This window comes from Labrus mixtus, chromosome 5 (assembly GCF_963584025.1).
Source record: "Labrus mixtus chromosome 5, fLabMix1.1, whole genome shotgun sequence".
NCBI lineage: Eukaryota > Metazoa > Chordata > Actinopteri > Labriformes > Labridae > Labrus > Labrus mixtus.
Window position 1 is genome coordinate 26,341,117 of NC_083616.1, and position 19,312 is coordinate 26,360,428.

Sequence of the window (19,312 nt, forward strand, 5' to 3'; positions counted from 1 at the left end):
GGATTGCTTGAAAGATAACATATCAGGTGAACCATTTTTCATCCTGCTCTCAATCCAAGTGTTAGTTCATTCATTCTCTACTTTGCAGCACTCCATGGAGGCATCTGTTATACGTGTCTGTAATGGATAAAGACATTGGGTAACATGTCTTCAATCATTTCAATATTCTGTGCCCTTGGCATTTGAGTGTGAACAGCCATATTAATCTGAAGGCTCAAGCCACGCATTAAGACTCTTAAGTACAGCCAGGACCAATCTAATATACTGTTTCTAGAATTGGTATGAGCATTGTGCATGAGAGGGGAAGAAGTGTGCCAATGTGCAGTACATGACTTGAACGGGCATTAACCAGACACGCTTGCTGGCTTCTTTGCCTCATGTAACGCAGGAGGAATGCACTCTGACACGCTGCATGGCTGAAAACCAGTGCGTCTCTCAAAGTGAGGGCTTAATCTGGCTGCATAAATCACAGAGACTTTTTGAGTGTAACTAATCAAGAACCCACACAACACACACATCCAATCACTCTCTAACTGTGTGTATATCTCTCTTGCTAACCCGCACATGCACAAATTCATCCTACTGCCCTCAAAAAGCAGAGGACCATTGCCATGCAGCACACGATGCAGTGAGGGCCAAGAGGCAAGCGGACTCCCCCCTTCCTCCTGCATGCTGATCATTAGCCAGAGAGAGAGAGAGAGGAACAGAGGGACGGGTGAGGCTGCGGTGCCAGCTCCCAAGCAGCTCAATCACATTTAATGCTTGGACAGTGCAAGATGAAAACGTCTGCTGGTCACTGCTGTGAATATCACAGAAATAAGGGCAGCTGTGAAAGGATGGCATAGGTTTGCAGAACAGAGGCTAAAAATGGTGGATAATGATGAAGATGACACAAAGTCTACCATCCCTGCCCCCCCCCCAGGTTTTTTTTCTGCCTTTTCTGTCTCCCACCTTTTTCTCCCTTTGATACACATCTCTCGTTGCCTGTCTGTCTTTCGCTCCCTCTCTTTCCCTCATTCCATCTTTAGCAGCAACAAAGAGATTAAAGAGGGATTACTTCTGACATTTCAATGTGATGTGCCTGCTGGGTATAGTACTTTTTTTCTTTCTCATGCAGTCCTAAGTCAATATGATGCAAATACACCCACATGTACACACAGTCAGCTCAGCATTGTATGAGTTGAAGGGGGGATAGAGGGAAATACTGAAGGTCTTCTGGGATATAAATTATCTGTTCGCAGAATGCTGAGTTCTAACACAGAAACTACTTAATTAAATGTGTGGCTTGAACTTCCTTCTGTGAAAGGAAACACGATAGTAAATCATAATTCTGCTTTCTATTTCCGCTGTATCCATGTCTTTATTAAGAGTAAGAGTAAGAAGATGTATGAGTGAGGGATGAAGTGTGGGATAAAAGCCGAATGAGAAAAGAAAGTAATGTTTTTGGGCAGATAACCTTTTGTTGTGATTCAAAGTACTTGTGGCTCGCAGGGAAATGAACTATCGATTCGAAAGGTGGAGGGGAGAGAGGGAAAAGAAACCATGACTGAAGTCACACCAACCACCCACCCACCCACAATCTTCCAGATACGCACACACAAGCATAGACTTTCTTGCACATACGCTTCTTTGTGAATAAATGGAGTTGTAACTCACCAGGAATAAATTCAGTTTAGCAATAAACTATGCACAGTCTTCACTGTTTCTTCTGCTAATTGGAAACCACTCACTAGACTGGGTTGCACATCAGGGTTAAGGAGGAATAGCCGTGTTTCCCTCATTATCCATGTCCCTAAATTATGATCACCTATATCTGGGATTTGTATGGATTATGTTATTTGAGATCCTCTCCTTCTGTAAATCCCAGATCTGTGCAGCCTCATTTTGACTGGGTCCAATACAATGCATGATATATCTCTCCACCTTTATGTTTACTATTCTCTTGGTGGATAAATATAGGCAGAGAGATAAACACAAACATTGAATGCAATTAAAAAGCTACATCTATTCATGTTTATTATTGAGTATAAACTCTGTATGTGTGTTATTTTGGGGCACTAATTAATAGAAAAAATGTCCTCCTTTGCTAGCCAATAGGATAAGAAAGGTTTTCTTTCACTTCTAAAACCCTATTTAGATATATAGTTCTCAAGCATTTTAACACCTTTAGCTTTAATTTGCTAATACAGCAAAATAAATCATATAAACTTTCATGTAATGTAACAGTTTGTGTCTGAAAAGAACAATATAGTCCTCGTCAGCTTAGATATAGAGAATGCATATCAGTCAGTGTACATATGGAGAACCTTGACCCAGTTTCAGTAGCTGACAAGAAACTCGGTGCAGATGGCCTACATACAGTAGCAGAAGATCCGGGTCTTAGTCTTGGTAAGCCTGACAATGTCATAGTCCCAATGCTTACAGTCTTATCTGCAGAACCTTACAGTCAGTGAGCAGGTACAAAGTTTGGATGCCTTGCTGTGAGACACTTGCAGAACATGTGGCTGCTGCAGGGATCAAACCCATCCAGTCACAGGGGGATCTGTCAAACCAGTGGATTACACTGCTACCCCTGTAGGGCTACAACCACAGCTTACAAGCCTGTATGTAGCATGGGGCTTCCATGCATGTGAGACTGAGGGATCCAACTGTTATGCAGACAAATATCTCTGTAACTTAGTTTGAATAGGTGTTCACTTTCAAACAAAAATACATAGAAAAGCAAGTTAGCTAAGAGTTCATATTAAGTAAGATCTGTAATGATTGAGAGTTTAATCCTGGTTTAATTGGCCTATCAGCTGCATTTTGATGATACACATTCTCCAATCTCCCTTATTTGGCCATGCTGTGGTTGTTAGTCTGATATGAAAAATTGGCTTGGTCTAGAGCCCAGAGAGGACCTCGCATGGATCCAGCTCATTTCAAACAGCGTCCAGGTAGCTGCTAAATTGGCCTGAGGTCTGTTCTGTAAATCAGCTGGCCGGGCTCAAATGGATCAAACAGGCCAGTCCTTCTCCCCTGGCAGTGCAATGCAGTGGGTTAGATCTGTGACTTATAATGTATTTCATGTGTGCCTGCTCCAATATGGATGTGATCTTAGCCATGTGCACGATGCGGTCAAATAATAGTTCAAAATGGACAGGTGCTTATCTTTCAGCTTCTGCAGTGTGCGTGTCTGAGTGTGTGTGTGTGTGTGTGTGTGTGTGTGTGTGTGTGTGTGTGTGTCCAATTGCTCGTCCCTCTCAGTCCTGCACCTAGACACATTCTATCTCTCCCTCCCTCTGGTCTATCAGTCTATCACCCATTCGAGGCCACCGAGTTGTGCAACGATTATGTGTGCCCACCACCACCTTGCGTCCTCATCTCATTCTGCAAGACACGCTCTCCAGCGTCCTGCGTCTCTCTCTCTCTCTCTCTCTCTTTCACTCTGACCGCCTCCCTCTCTCTCCTAACCCCTCTCTCTCTCCGGTGGAGCCAGAGGCGCTGCTCCATCGCCTAAGAATACGCTCCCTGATGTCGAAATCACACTCAACACAACAGTGCCACACTTTGCCGGTGGTGGTGGAAGGCGAGAAAGACGTTAGGACATAAAACATTTTATTTTTTTCTCCTTGCACTGCAGTATCTCACGGCTGAAGGTGGTAACGCAATTGTGCTTCAGAAAAATCTATATATGTAGAAAATTTGCAGGCGTCCAGGGTAATCTCTCTGCCGTGCAGCCGGGCAGCATCACGCCATCCCAAACCACCTGTTTTTCACACATTCTGTGCTACGATCATATCAGATTCTGTGGTAACGCCGCGCTCCGCAAGTCCATTGCCTTTACTTGGCACTACACCCGCATTTATCGATCGTTTAAGGTAGCTATTAATAATATTAACTACCTGCCATTGATGCCTAAAAAGCAATCCTGCGGTATTAGATGTGGCATATGAAATCCATTATCAGTTATATCCCAACTCTGTTGAAATGATGTCCATAATGGCGCATAGCAGATCCCTGTTGGACCGTTATTTTGGCAGTAATATAAGAAGTAACAGTGTCAAAAAAATCCAGCTTGAAACCCATTTCAAGTATAGTATCTGCATAGAAAGTGTCGATACATATTAAAGTCCATGTATTACCACAGGGTGTCACATAAATCGCCAGCAGAGCTGTGATTTAATCAGTGCATCGCATATCAAGGCTGAAACCTCCAATCTGTTTCCTTAGAGACGCACACAGAGCCTCATTGTGGCCGAAAATCAGAAGAGAAAAAAGCGCAGGAACTCACCGATGTGGATGATTGAATCCGAGAGCGCCGACTTCCACTCCTGGCTCCAAAACACGGCGACAAGCAACATAACCGAGATAACTTTCATGTTGTCCAGAAATATTTCCACCCCAAAAAAAATCAGAGAAAGCCAATAGCTCTCTGGGCGAGAGCGATCAGAGTTAAAATCCTGAAACCGTGGGCTTCTTTTTTAGTCCATCTGTAGGGCGGTTAAGGAAATTCCCTGTAATCTCTGCCGTGTGTGGGATTGCTTGTCCGTGGAGGAAAATAAAGTAGAGATTCCCCGGTAGTCACAGCCTGGTACCCTGTTGAAATTGCTCCAAACATTAAATCATGTTCAGGACGAGCGGAGAGACGCTGAGCCGCAGAGGAAACAGACCACATCCAAACGCTGCTGCGTTAAGGTGAACTGAGGGGCTGGAGGATTTGGTCGCTCATTAAAAGGAATTAATATTTTACCATTCGATGACGTGATGGGAAAACCTAGTTATCTTTTTTAAAAAGCAGGTACTGTTATAATGACCCGTGATTCCCAGCCGTTCAGAGCTGGCGACGCAGTTTCCCCCTCCTGCACCAATCACCGAACCTCCACCAGCAGCAGCAGCTTCAGCTTCAGCGGATCAAACCGACAGCCAAAACTTCCATTTTCACTGCAGGAGATTTTGTTGTATTATTTCACGTTCACTTACCCCCCCCCTTTAAATATCACCAACGCAAGAACACACAGCGACTTCTGTTGGAGGGGAACAGACTAATGAAAAGCCTTGTCACATGGCATTACCACGCAGAGATACCATATTCCGAAATAGTCTCTTAGTTTCCTGCAGGGACCGAGAATGCTCTTTCACATGAAAAGACAGAGACCTCCAAAGCCTCTCTGCCTGTCTGCGTCAAAATTGGAAAATTGTAGACTCGGCTATCAGGAAGAAAATTAAGCGAGGATGCGCGCAACGACGCTCCGCGGTCCGCACTCCGTATGCGGGTACACGCGTCAGCCCCGGCACGCACGGTGGCTGGTGAAGAGGAGATATGCCGCGTCCGTGTGGGAGAGCGAAAGAGAGAGGGAGGGAGAGAGGGAAGGAAGGAAGGAGGAGACCCAGGAGAGAGAGAAAACGAGAGAGAGAGAGAAGAGGCAGCTACTATGAGCACAAGCAGTCAGCAGAGCCGCGCATCGCTTGTCTGGAATTATAGGAGGAAGAGAGAGACAAGTTGTGCCAGTCAGTGTGGGTGGACAGTGCAAGGGGGGTTTCAAATAGAGGGACAAATAGATGAAGAGAACGGTGATTTGCCAACCGTGGCTCTGCCATGGATACCTCGGTCAGCCTATGTCTACAGAAGACCTGTTGTCATGTTTATTGGATAGGACAGCTATAGAGACACAGGGATGCTAGGGGAGCTGGATGGCATGCACCAAATATTGTCAGGATGGGGAGTGTAAATGCAACACTAACTAGCCTTTGTGCAGAACAGTACCCCATCTGTTTTTTGTTTTGTTGCTTTCTGTATGCCTCCCTGTTGATCTCTATATCTTTCTGTGTCTCCCTCTATACAACTTTGACATGCAGCTCATCCAGTCACAGCAGGTGTTCACCATTGAGTCAAGGCCAGCCCAAGGTTTCTGCCTGTTGAAAATAAATATTTTCTTATTACTGTTGCCAAGTGCTTGTTGTTCATGGTATTTAAGCTGTGCTCTTTATGAAAAGTGTCATAAGAGACTATATTATGTGTGAGTCTGCATGATATTCAAGGTTATCTGGGTCAATGAAAGCAAATTAAACATTTGACCACACCGTTATCTGATGAGTTATATATTTAGATTCTCATCAAGTATCATCACATTCTTTATCCAGTCTGATCTCTGAACATCCAGTATTACTGTTGGGTTTGTCCTGCCACTGAGCAGGACAGAAACAGACAACAACTCACAGAAAAAAAACACTAGAAACAGCTGCCCTCCATCCAGGGCCTGAACCATTCCAGGGTCAGGAAACAGGCACTTTACTTCTCACCCCTTACACCAGACACAAACATCTTAAACTTATTCCCACAGGGAGGTCATACAGAGCACTGGCCATCTGCCTTCATGTCTGGTATGGGACCATTTCGGATTTTTGCAAACACCAGGAAGTTGGGAGTTGATTTTGTGCTGTGCACAATGCAAGCTATTCACAAACAAGGCAAAATACTGCAGCAACACGACCAACCATCTTCTCCACATGACAGGAAGCTAACATCAACAGCTGGGCTCGCTACACCGGGCCAGTGTGCACTGCAGGTTCCTTCAACTTCTAATCAGGCTCAGAAGATGACAAATTCCATTTTATGCTTCATTTGTAAAGAATTGCACCTGCACACCAAATTTGATAACGAAGACATCAGGCCACGCTTTTGAAAGCCAATTATTGTATATTCATTTATTAATGCCTCTGATGTGTTTGGGGTTATTCTCTATAATAAAGAACAGCTGTTGCTTGTCAGAGAATTAGGACATGGTCATTATCCAAAAATTCAAATACACTCTGTTTTGAACCATCTACTTTATCAGAAACCTGGTTACACCGCAATGTGAAATCTTCTGAATATCCTTTGCAATACTTTTTTCACTGCACTGTTGCCTCATTGTTTATTTGTAACCGCACTTAGAGAGCCTTGTAAACTGGAGTCAAATTCCTTGTGTACATGTACTGGGTAAATAGATCTGATTCTAATTCTAATGCTTTCATTGGAAGGGTTTCATATTTTCCTGTTTACCCATGTATTATATGCCCTCTCCTCTCTCCATCCTTTTCATTGTTTTCTTGCAATTATCATCTTTCCTTTTGTCCATCTATTTTATCCACGCCCTCGCTATCACTTATCCGTGCCTCCCTGAAGGACTGGAGTCCCGAGGGTTCCTCTTAATCTGCCCCAGACCTTGGATTAGGGATTAGGAGGGTTGGGAGCCTCGAGCTACCATTGGACTGACTGTTGCGTATGCATTCAAGGAACAGGGAGATTAAACTGACAGTGATACTGATGCTGTGAAAGCTGGTCTCACTTCTCCTATTTGATGCTATTGATTTATTATTAAATGTTTATATAACCACTCACGTTGAAGGGGAACAGCTCTTGTTCGGTGAGTGAGCTGTGGCTGGAAGCAGAGATAAGAAACAGAAACGGTAAAGTAAACAGAAAAAAAAAAAAATTGTTTCTCAAGATAAAGAGGTGATGAAATACATCAATGCTACACAGTGCAATGTTTGAGCTTCAAAAGAAAATGGTTACAAAATGGCTCCTGAATATGATGGAGATTGAAGAAATGACAGACTCCAGAACAGGATGAGAAAGTACGTCATTTATTTTTCACTTATTGAGATTGAAGAAGGTTTTTTGTTCTACTCAAGGGATGAGGTTGTGTCTTTGTGGTTTTTATGATTAGATTGTACAAAATAAATGTTGTGGTTAAGTTGTTGTAAGTTTTACGTACATGTTGTAATGCTTATAGTTAACCTTTGTTAGACAGAAAAACTTTTTCAATGTTTCAATGAATCATTTGTTACTCTTTTCCTCTCTTTCCAGACAGTTTAAAGTACAACAAATAAAACATTGGGCCACCACTCTTTGCACTTCTGTGTTCATCTCTCCTAACCATCAACCCATTTCATTGGTATCCTCCCTTAAAACTAGTCTAACCTGAGAGATTAAAGTATTCCTTAAACCAACAATATTCTTCAACACCATCAGCCTCCTTCCAAATGCTTAACTGTAGTGTGTATAAGAAACTGTAATGGAGTTACAATATCTGTGATGAGCTATCTTATCTTCTCTGTCTGGTTAGTAGGGCTGGGACAATATGATATTTGTCCTGATTCAGTTTTCTTTGTTACCTGGGCCACTATGCCCAATCTAGGATATGATTGGTTGCCTGGAGCAGCGACATTCAGCACCTTGCTGAACAGTCAAGGCTGACATGTTTCAGTAGTAATGCCAAGAGCTAAACACTCTGAACGCTCTGAAAAAGACGCTGACTACAGCGGTTGCCTCCCAAATAGCTACACGTTGCTGATTTCATTCTCTCTTCATTGGTAACAGCTCTGCAAAAAGACTATCGTAGTGTGGAAGCTAACAGCAGCTAGCTGATAAGCATCTCAGCATAAAAGACAGAAAAAGAAATGCATCACTGGTTCACTGGATCCAAACATCGCAATCTACTTCTTGTAGATGGATTGATGTTTTGAAGACTTTCCTTAAACTGAATGTTCTTTACATAAGCTTGAATGCTAACTGACTAGCTATCCAATCTGCTCATGGAGGTGAGATGGTTGTATGAAACTTGCCACTGCTACCTTATTTCAGTTAGGAGGAAACACCAGATGGCTAATTTCCCCATTTATCAACCTTTCTTTATTGATTTTCCGGTTCTGAGAGACTGATTGGGAATGACAGTTATAGCCTTATAAATGACCTGAAAGAATCGGGCCTTCAAGAAAATATGGCATGCATGTCTGCTATTTTTCCTCTTTCAGCTGTTCTCGGCTCACATCAGCTGTTTCCTGCAAAAGGTTATTACGTCATGATTATCAATCCTGGGGGGAATCTTCAAATTGTCTTAGTGAATCAATTTTTTGTCCCACCTCTTTTTTAGCAACACTGAAGTGCATGCTGACAGTGTAGCAAATAAAAGAGTTTGATTATAGTTTATAAATCTTTTCATTGTAACTTGAGTTTAACATTATAGCACTTGCACTGCATCATTTCCAGTACTTTGTTGAAGAAGAGCTTCTAAATACCCTCTGCCTGCTGGTCAGCTTTGAGCCTGTCACATTAGATTGCATGATGCTTACTGAAATCATATATTTTTTTCCGCAGTTGCTGAGACTGAACATATTTACTCCATAGATCTGATTCAGATATTAATTGATAAAAGTCAATAAGTTTGGAGGGTCAGCAGCCTGAGCTGCAAGCTGGTTTGAGAGTGCTCAGGTTCTTTCAATGCATGGATTTTACCATAATGTGCTTCAGTACATCCGTTTTTGACAGAGGTCTACACCTCACCAAAACCAACAGATCAGACTATTAAAACTGAAAACAACCTCAGAATAAAGCAGTTTCATGTGAAAACAAGTGTCTGTGTAGGATTCCCTCATCAGGTAGAATGTGATCAACAGGGACGTGACTTGAGAAGCTAAAAGAGTACTCAGAAGGAAATTGTAAATGTACAGGCGAGACCTTTCACCCCTGGAAAGACTCAGATAGACGTGCCTCCTAAAGGTAAAACATAAGACTAAATTTATAGCCGACTGAGGTGTGTAAAAAACCATCTTAAAGTCGAAACCCTCTGTTGAAAAGCCGAGTCAGGGAGGGCTCGACCTTATTTTACATTTATCCAGTTTTAGTCTCATAAAATATTAAGTAAAAACTTGGATACTGCTCTTGTTTTTGAAGCCCAGAGTGAGGTAAGACCTTGGAACTAATGATTAAATGTCTAACATGTTGAAAAATATTTGGACCGCCGCTGAGAAAAGACACAGAGAAAGTCTAACCTTGAACAGCACTCAGGTGATTGCATCCCTTTGCGGCGCAGTTCATGTATTTCTGGAAATCACCTATTAGGAAGAGAAATATCTCACCTTAGACGGGCAGTGGACACCCAAACAGCAAAAATCCATCCTGTGTGCTGGCTGAAGTTTGATCGTTTTCTGTAATCCCTCTATCAGCGATGTACTGGGAGATGGAAGCGGGTGGAGATACTGTAGAATAAGTGTTTGTGCTCTGACCCTGCAAAATAAACAAGTAGTATTTGGCATTGGTATGTAGGCTCATACTTTACATATGTGGGTGTTATTGCAGTAAATTAACAACCTCTAATCTACAAAGTGTCATTTGAGGACATGGTCAAATTCATTTCTGAACCTTTAAATCAATCTTCTTGTTGGTTTCACATTTGTGCACTGCATATGTTACTACCCTGGATGGTTTACCTCTCTGTTTACCTCCTTTTGGAACTTCATTTTACATTCACAAAAAAAGATCTCTTGAGAGTGTGATCTGATTTCGAAAAAACACCTGACACCTAATCCTTGGAAACTCAGTGTCTGGTACCCCGAGACCATTTGGGTAATTCCAGTTTTACACTCTGTTAATGCCTTACAGCAGTGTTTTACTTCTTCAGAGCTCTTTCACAGTCTAGTATACTCTCCTCTCCAGGGACCAATTGTCACCACCAGCAGTCAGCCTTTCCCTCAACTCTCAGTTTAGATAACCATGAACAAATTAAAAGGCAGGGTTTTCTTTTTATAAACAAAAACAAAAGTACCTCCATGGACATGAAATCAAATCAGGAAACCCACAGTTATACAAACACTGTCTGTTTGTGTACAGAAAATACGCCTGCACACATTGGAAGGAGTCCTTCGTAGGTCGAGTTGCGTCTGTCACGCAGTATTAACTTCTGGAGTGTGTGTGTCATTACTGTGACATCCTTGTTCATTAAAACTGTTAATTAGGAGAGATGTTTAATAAAGTAAAAGATAAGCAGCTGGGACTCTAGGAAGGAAAAGGAAGTGGAGAGTGGCAGAGGTGAAGATGAGGATTATGTGCTGAAATGAACAGGAGGGAGTCTTACTTAGACCAAAATATGTTTGTTTACACCACTATATTCAGAAAAACGACTTATTTTACAACACCAATAATTATTGTCAGCATTGCTTTATTCCCCACAATTAATCAGAATCATATGTAATACCAGGGAATTTATACATAACAGGGAATATGCCTCAGCCTCAGTATGATTCATATGGGGGGTACCATATATGACACACATGTTGTGCATCCATAAGGACAGTTTGAATGCTTCTCTGACTGCAAACAAGACTTGAGAAGCCTTTTTTATGGCTAAGAAACCTGCATTTTTATTACATATGATTGTGGTTTCCCTCCATGTTCACTTTCTTTGGCACATTGCTCCTTTACTGACGCATGATGACTGAAACAAGCAAATAACCTTGGCGTACACATTTGGCAGAATCGTGTGTCATATTGCTCCCTTGACTGTGACGTGCTTGTCCAACTTTGAGTAGCATGCTGCAGGCAGTGGTTCAAACAATGCAGATAACCCACAATTCAAATTTTTCTTTGGCATCCAAAACTTCAAACTGTCCCTTTAAATGATGAAAAGTGCACAACACCCATTAGTTTTGTCTCCCCCCATCATCAAATCCAAAAATATATCAGCTATGTAAGAACCTCAGATCTGCTGGTCACCTTGTTCAGTCCAGAGTCCTGACTAAACATGGTGAAGCAGCATTTAGTGACTACACTGCCTGTAACTGGACCACATTTCCATCAGAGATTAGATGTGCTCCAAACTTAACATTTTCAAGATTTTCATATGAAGTTTTAAAACATTTATTTTTTTGTGTGCCTTTGAATGAGCCTAAAAGCTTACACTTTATTTTTAATTTGTTCGTATTAAACTTCACAAATACTGATTATGTAATCTAATTGCTTATACTTGTTTTTATGCTTTTTAAAAAATAAGTTTGTTCTCCTTTGGAATGATTTGATGTATTCCTATTTACTTTGAATTATTCATATTTTAGCCTTGTATTTCTTTAAATACAAGGTTGCCTTGCAAACATGACAGTCAGTGGGTGAGAAGAATTGACGATATATTGGAGTACTTTCTACTAACAATTCATGAAGAAACAGTAGAAAAATATGGATATATGGATAAGGTCGTGAAATAATATTTAGTGTTTAATATTTCCTATTTGAAATCTGCTCACTCTCAACATTATTCACGCTACAGGAAAATCTGGCACGGTAATCTTTAGAACCATCAAAATATAGGGACTTTAGAATAATGTGGAAAGGGAGAATCCAACCCCAAATGGGCCCAGTGTGTACCCTGCTTTATGCATCAACCTGTTTATACACTCTTAAGTGATCAACCACTCAATCTTTAAAAAGCTTTCAAAGAGCACCAGGATGATTTCTGTATGTTAAAGATTACTTTCACTAACTTGCCTCTTAAAAAAACAACTAATTGTATGAGGAGAAGCATTTGAAAAATGCCTGTGAGCTTCTTTGTTCTTAAGCAGCTGCTGCCCTTGTTTTGTTTAAGCTGGTGAAAGACTCACCTTGGATGTGTTGAGGTCGGTGTTAGTAAGATTGTATCTGGCTGCTATCGAGGATATACGTACGTAAAGCCTTCTGATGGGCTAACAGACCTAAACGGGTACACAAACACACAGGTAGGGACATGCATATCCACCTCAGACTGAAACAAAGAGTTATTCAGGTGTGAGCTGGGAGACTTGTTAGTATGCGTGCCTACTGCTGTCACAGGCTCTCAAGGACATTGTCTATCTTAGGGGGAAACGTAGATGGAGGTCTGTTTCTGTATATTCATGTGGACATGTTTGAGTGTGAGTGGGTTCATGTTAGATATTTTGCACATTGTGAGAGACAAGTATGCCTCTGTGTCCATGTCACCACCAAAGCCATCAAGGGACAGGAAAATGAGAGCCAGCATTACTGTGTCTGAAGTGAAACCTGCTATCATGAGTGTGCATGTTTCTGTTTGTGCATAAATTTGTGAGTGGAAGTTTGTGCTTGCTTCCGAAACAAAGAGCAGACAGCAATTATTAAGCCTGAGTACCATCAGACACTTTCAAATGGCCACTAACAACCCACATAGATGATTTATTCTCACACAGACAACAAATAGAACAAAGATCAGGACAAGCTGCTATTTGTGGATCCATTAACAAAAACTGCAGCATTTCTTTGAGAGTTTATTTTAACCGTCAGAGGAGGAGGATGTGTGTCAACCCCTTCTTATTCAAACAATAGAGCATAATGGTTTGTTTTGGACAACAAATGTTAATACTATCCTTTCCTCCATTTCTGTAGTGATGCATGAAAACAACAAGTGGATGTTTGGCACATGCAGGTAGTTCACAGAAGTGGTATTAATTGTATCCTGATGAAAAATCATTTGTCCCTTGCATAGTTTAGATTTGGAACACACACAAGAAAGAACATTATCACCAAAGCCAACAACACAGCGCTAGTATCTATCACCACCCTTTGTGAGTATGCAATGAATAACCCCTGTTCTGCTTTTAATTGGATTCCCCTCCTTATTTATTTATATTTTGTGTTTATCTAGCAATAACTTAGGGGTGCTTCACCTGTCCACCTACCATTGGCTTTTGCCTGCTAATGCCTGCCTAATGTGGCAGAGAGGGATGTGTTTTGAGGCATCACAGGGCCCAATCTATTATCATGCACAACCAAGAAACATGGCACTAAAAGAGAGCCTTGTTTCTAGTCATTTTTAATCTTTACTGTGGCATTACAAATTCACACAGCATATGAAACAAACTATATCTAAACTTATTAAGTGAATAATTGATATGCTCACAGCATATCTAAGGGTGGAGAGCTTACAAAGGAGGGCAGAAAAGAGGAGATAGGCACACAAGGAGTACAAAGGGTGAAGTCAAAGGAGTAAAAAAATGTTTTTGGGCTTTATACATAATTTTTAATACGGGGAATTTGGAGTTATTTCTCCACGGGTTATAAAAGTTGGTGCTCTGTGAAGATAAGAAAAATTATGAAAGCTTTTACCTGCATACTTTCTTTTTGTATGTGCGTGCATTATGTGCCTAGTATTTGCATAGTGGAACAGCTGGCTAGAGTCTTGATTCTTGGCCATCTTGCCTGCCTTTAATTAGTAATTTATTCACCTCTCTATCAAATGTCTGGACTTAAATGAAGTCCTCTGAAGTAAGCCATAAAATGAAATCCCTTTATACCCTTTATTCCCCTTAACCCCGGAGATAAAGAAAAAGAGTAAGGTGGGGAGTACTGGGCTGGTGGTGGGGTGGGACGGGTGCTGGCAGGTAGAGATTGAAAGATTGAAAAAAAAAAAAAACATGAAAAAGACGGAGAGAAAGAGGTAGATCCTAGCCTGGGGGCTGGGTATTGAAGTAACTCAGGGGGCTGAGATGGTGTTCTCAGGGGTAATTATACATGAACACACATTTTTTACTCCTTTTTTCTCTCTTTCTTTCATTCTTGCTCTTTTCCCTACCTTCTCGTAGCTCTAATGGCCTGGGCTACCAAGTGCAAATGTGGGGAAAACATTTTCCCAAGGTGCTACTTTACAGTATTTGGTGGACATATTGCAGTACAAGTATATGACAGTGTGTCTGGTTAAAGACCTCCTTTAAACTGACCAAGATGTTCCCCGTCCCATAATGGAGTTTTCTTTTCCCAACCAGCGAAACAAAAGCAGTCATCAAAGGGTTAAGGTTAGATGTTGCTGGGGCCAAGGGTTTGTAGGAAACATTCACTACCCTGTTTTGGGGGTGAAAATAATCCTGTTAGCTGTTGTAGCTGTTGTAGATTGGTCAGAGAGTTGTGTAACAAATGCATTTCAGGGAGCTGTCCTCATGTAATAGTGCTGAAATGCTCAGACTCCCGCTCAGCAGTGCAGCTGTCCAGCAGTGTGGTGCTGAAACCAAGCTAGTCAGTATCAAAACTGTAACCATGCCACTGGGACTTTCTGCGGAAAAAGTTTGGACATAATATCCGACTAAATAAGGGCTATTATGTAAAAGTATAAATAATGAATTTAACCAACTAGTAATTGTGGTGCCAAATAGTGAGGACAACAACGTTTAATCGTTTAGTCGACTAAACAGGCATACTATTCCCACCATTAGTCACAGCCCTATCCAATTGTAAACCAAAGTTTCAAGTCAGGGTCAGAATTAGGAGTAGTTCTCCCAGGACTCTGATTTGTGTTTTAGCTGGTGTATTCTAATTTGTTGAACTTTGGGCAACTAATTTCTTATTAATGCTCTGTAGTATTTAACTATAATTATAGTTTAGTTATTTTATCTCATTTAATACAATTTAATCTTAACACTTGGTTTTATTCATACTTTGCTTTTTGATAGTTTCAATGCTTATTGTTTTCTATTAACCCCTTCCTTGCTTGTTTACAATACTTTAAATTGCCACTACACATTTTTCATCTTTACACTATATCTTTGTGTTTGACAATATTCAAAATAAAGTTAATTTTTTGAAACACTGCACATTCAAGCACCAATTTCAGAGTGTATTACACTTTATTCAATTTCAAAGGCTTACTTTTTTAACATTGGGAATATCACAAGTGGATTAAGGCATCATGGAACAGGACAACAACCAATGTGTCTGTTGGTATCCATGGTGACACATGTTTTTCAATTGCAGTCAAGAATAGTAAGTGTGTCTCACTTTCAACCTTTTTATTTATGTCCTCTTCTTAACACAGAGTGTCCTCTATGTCTGCACGCGTGAAGTCACACTCCATACTGAGAAGGGACACATTAGGAAAAGGTGTAAACTTACTTCTATGCAAGTGTTTTCCACACAGATCTTCAAAAACACAAGACTTGCTTACTAAAATCTGCAACAAGTTGGACAAATTGAGAGAGGTATTACACTGATAGGTACTGAAATCCTATGTTATACACAGAAGTAACATTTTAGTGAGCAGGGCTTGCTAAATTGAGCACATGAAAGTGGTTAAATTAGGTTGGCTCTCAGCTTTGGGACATAGGACAGACAATCACAGTATATACACTCCGACCCTCACTTTACCACCATCTCTGCCATGAGCCTATAATTACACTCCAGCAGTTAACAGCATGGGACACATCCAATATAGTGTTAAAACTGAGAATTCCTCCCTCTGCAGAGTTGGAAAAGTGGAACATTTTTTATCAGGCTCAGACAGCCACCAGCATTGGAACAGTCCACTGCAGGTGCTGTTAAATTCAGGAGGGCGTCATTTCATCCATTTAAAGGGACATACAACATCATTTTACAAATGTGGTAATAAAAACCAGACAAAACACCCCGTTGGTGTACCTCGCTACAACAGGGTTACTGAAACCACATGTAGGGTGTCTTCAAGCGTTTCATGTAACCATTCGGACGACAGATACTGTTAGGAATCTATTCATGCACAAAATGCCAAAAAAAAAAGATGTGACTCACTTTAAGTCACTGGACTGATCAGCCGACACAATCCGTGAAATAGAACATTTCGTAAGAGGAAGCTTTTGAAAAAGAAATTCTGACTAGCTGTCCACCAAGGTTGGAAATTTAAAACCAGTTTCAGAAATACAGCATAGGGAGCTGTGATCGCTCAGTGGAGCTAAAATATGGTAATATAGGCTATTAACATGTGATATTTGGCGGATGCTATTATGCTAAGCGGCTTACAGTTCCTTGAGTGAGAATCTCTTTTAGTATGAATGATTCCAGTGGGAGTCGGACCTCTAAACTACAAATGCTACCCTGTAGCCTTCATAAAACCAGATCTTAGATCTAGCCGTTTGTTGTCCTGCCAAGACTCAGAGTAAAAAATAAACAGACTGATTTTCTTATTTACAGAGCTGAAACAAGTAGTTCAAATTTAGAAGTTTTTTAGATACATTTTAGCATCTTCTCTCAGCACATGCTTGTTTCGCCTTTCTTTTTAATGATAACTAGCAAAAGCTTGGCTTGGGGGCGAAGAATATGTTTTCAAAAACAGACACGCTGGATGTTTAAAGAGATAAGGGGAGATCAAACTGTATTTTTAGTAAATTAATGACAGATGTAGTAAACCAGTGACTCCTAAATAGAGGACAGCTGCATGGTAAGGTAGTGCAGTTGAGCCACAAGAGGTGATTGATGAAAAAATAAAAAATACAATTCTTCTGTGTATTGATTGCGTTTTGTTAAAATTGTGGTGCTACAAAAACTTTGATATCAGGGGTAGTACTAGGCAGTTTGAAGGCACACATGAAAGTAAAATACATTTTTACAAGGCAGATATGTTGCTCATGCAGTGAGTATGTTGCTTCCATTCTCCTCCAAAACCTGCTTGAGCGGTGCATTTCTTCCTGTTGCTGATGCTGATTCTTGTGCTGTATTTATAAACTAATGCGTCATAAAACAAAAGTGCCACAATGAAACTGATTTGTGTCTTAGGAGTAAATAGACATGCGGTCTGATAAGCCGTTTTTCTATCAGTACTCCTACATTCAGAAGCATTAAAAAGCCTTCCCCCTGTCGCTCTCTATCATCACTCTATTGCAGTCCTCCGTTCTGTTGTGTAACACTATCCAATCTAAAGCCCATTATTACATTAAAGCAGCTCCCTGCACAGACAGAGTATATAGAGATAAAGGAGCTTCTTTATCTGAAATCTCAGCGCATGCTCAGTTGGAAGAACTAGTAACTAACTGTAAAGCAGAGCATGCAAAAAAAACACAAATTTGTTATACATGCAAAACAATTCTGAAACAGCCTCACTTCAACCCTCTCTCCTATCAAAACACATTATTGGAGATTTGTTATGCTAACCTCCTGCAGTTACCAGGAGGTTTGCTTTAAGCATTTTTCCACAGCTCGCTGTATTGAATATGGAAAACACCCTAGTATCCTGGCAATGAGTCTGCCTGGGCATTTTCAAATTAAGAACACTAAGCCAAGAGATCAGCAGGGACTGCATGATGAAGACTGATATTTAATTTTAGGATTCAGGCCCTATTTCATTCAAGTATGAATAATGAACAAGTGTGTAAAATGGACAGAAGGCATCAATGTACTTTGCTGTCCTACATGACCGAAAGCATCACTTTTTGTGCCAGTTTAAAGAATTAGAGCCGCCCACTGTGACTGCAGGAGAACAGATTGCTCTGCTCGGTTCTGGTTACTATATGGGATGAACTGAAGTGCAACGCTGTATACTCCTGAAAGTATTCACTTGAGCGAAACAAAAGGTAGTAAAAATGCATTCACTGATGCAATAATTCATTGCTGTTGAGATACAGATGGATGGGTAACTCAATTAAAGCACCATCACTTGTCATTTCATTGTTAGACCAGCTCCTGTTAAGCTGCACTTTGTCATTTGTGGTATAATATTTCCTATGAAAGAATTGACTGAAGTCCAACCATAACCCCACTCTGGAAGATTGTACAAGAGGTCCGTCTAATATGCTGTAAAGAATTGCTCTTATTCTCTCCGTCTCAGTTTAACTCTCACACCTTCTTTCCAAAACTGCGCAGATGAAAAGTTGTTCACACTCTGTGGTGCTGACGTGTCTTTTTAGCTAAGAGCTGTCCACTGTGTGTGTAAATAAAATAATAATTTGATGAGCTGTGATACTGCAACAGTTTTCCAGCAAGGAGCTTTCTCTTTCTTGTTTCATCTTTCAACCCAATTAAAGTAAAAAGTCAATTTTTTTCTGTATTAAAGCCTGAAAAAGAGAAAGGGGTCTTTCTCTGGCAGGTGCTGAAACACATGCCTAACTTGCTTTGTGTGAGAGCTTATGAAGTGTTAACTTTGTCTTTTCTTCATTGCATTACAGCAGTGATTCATTGGGAGCAGAAATAGTCAATAAAATTGGTTTTCTCAAAATTAAAGCTAACTTTACTGTCACTGCCACTGATGGCAGATCAGGGTTAGAACAACCTCGCCCCACCATTCTGCAACAGGAATATAAGAATGCTTCCTTCAATATTCCTTCAGCCTGCAAACGGCAAATTTTATATTATTCTTTACCAATTCTTATCAACACTACATGTGTTAATACTAGCAAGTGAAGAACGTTGGAATCATATTTTCTGTATAAAATTCAGTGAACTTGGACAACATGCTGATTAGTATGCAATGCATTGATCTGGTCTGGATAGCCTGCTATTTCACCTTTCTGTCCGTGCTTTACTCTTTGCTGCCAAAATGCCATTCCTCTCTCTGTTAAATGTAATCACAGCTGGACACTGTCCTCTGTGATGTTGATGAAAATGAGCTTATCCAGTTTCATAAACTAGCGCACCTTCCCCCAAAACAATAGTGAAATGTCCTCTGCAGGCTCACTATGGTGCTGGAAAACATTTTTTGGGGCCTGTATAATACGGTCACAGCAGGGCACTGTTCTGTTGTAAGTGATGCTGAAATGTGGAAGCTGGCTTCAGTTAAGCAGAGACAAAAAGAAAAAC

General features: G+C 40.7%; 2 protein-coding genes across 5 annotated transcripts in view; both read right to left on the reverse strand.

Moving 5' to 3' along the window:
* The window catches only part of grid2 (glutamate receptor, ionotropic, delta 2), a 510,900-nt gene extending 505,540 nt beyond the window's left edge, over positions 1–5,360 (reverse strand). Inside the window, exon 1 of one of the 4 annotated variants that reach the window (XR_009673135.1) lies at positions 4,274–5,358. Coding sequence is in view for 3 of the 4 variants with exons in the window: in XM_061038830.1 (XP_060894813.1) it covers positions 4,274–4,361 (88 nt within the window). In the remaining variant the exon portion in view is untranslated. Of the gene's footprint in view, positions 1–4,273 lie in introns of all 4 variants that reach the window. The other 3 variants (XM_061038830.1, XM_061038832.1, XM_061038833.1) reach the window with 3 other exon arrangements.
* The window catches only part of pggt1b (protein geranylgeranyltransferase type I, beta subunit), a 265,152-nt gene that overhangs the window by 10,341 nt on the left and 235,499 nt on the right, over positions 1–19,312 (reverse strand). The gene's annotated exons all lie outside the window — the stretch shown is intronic.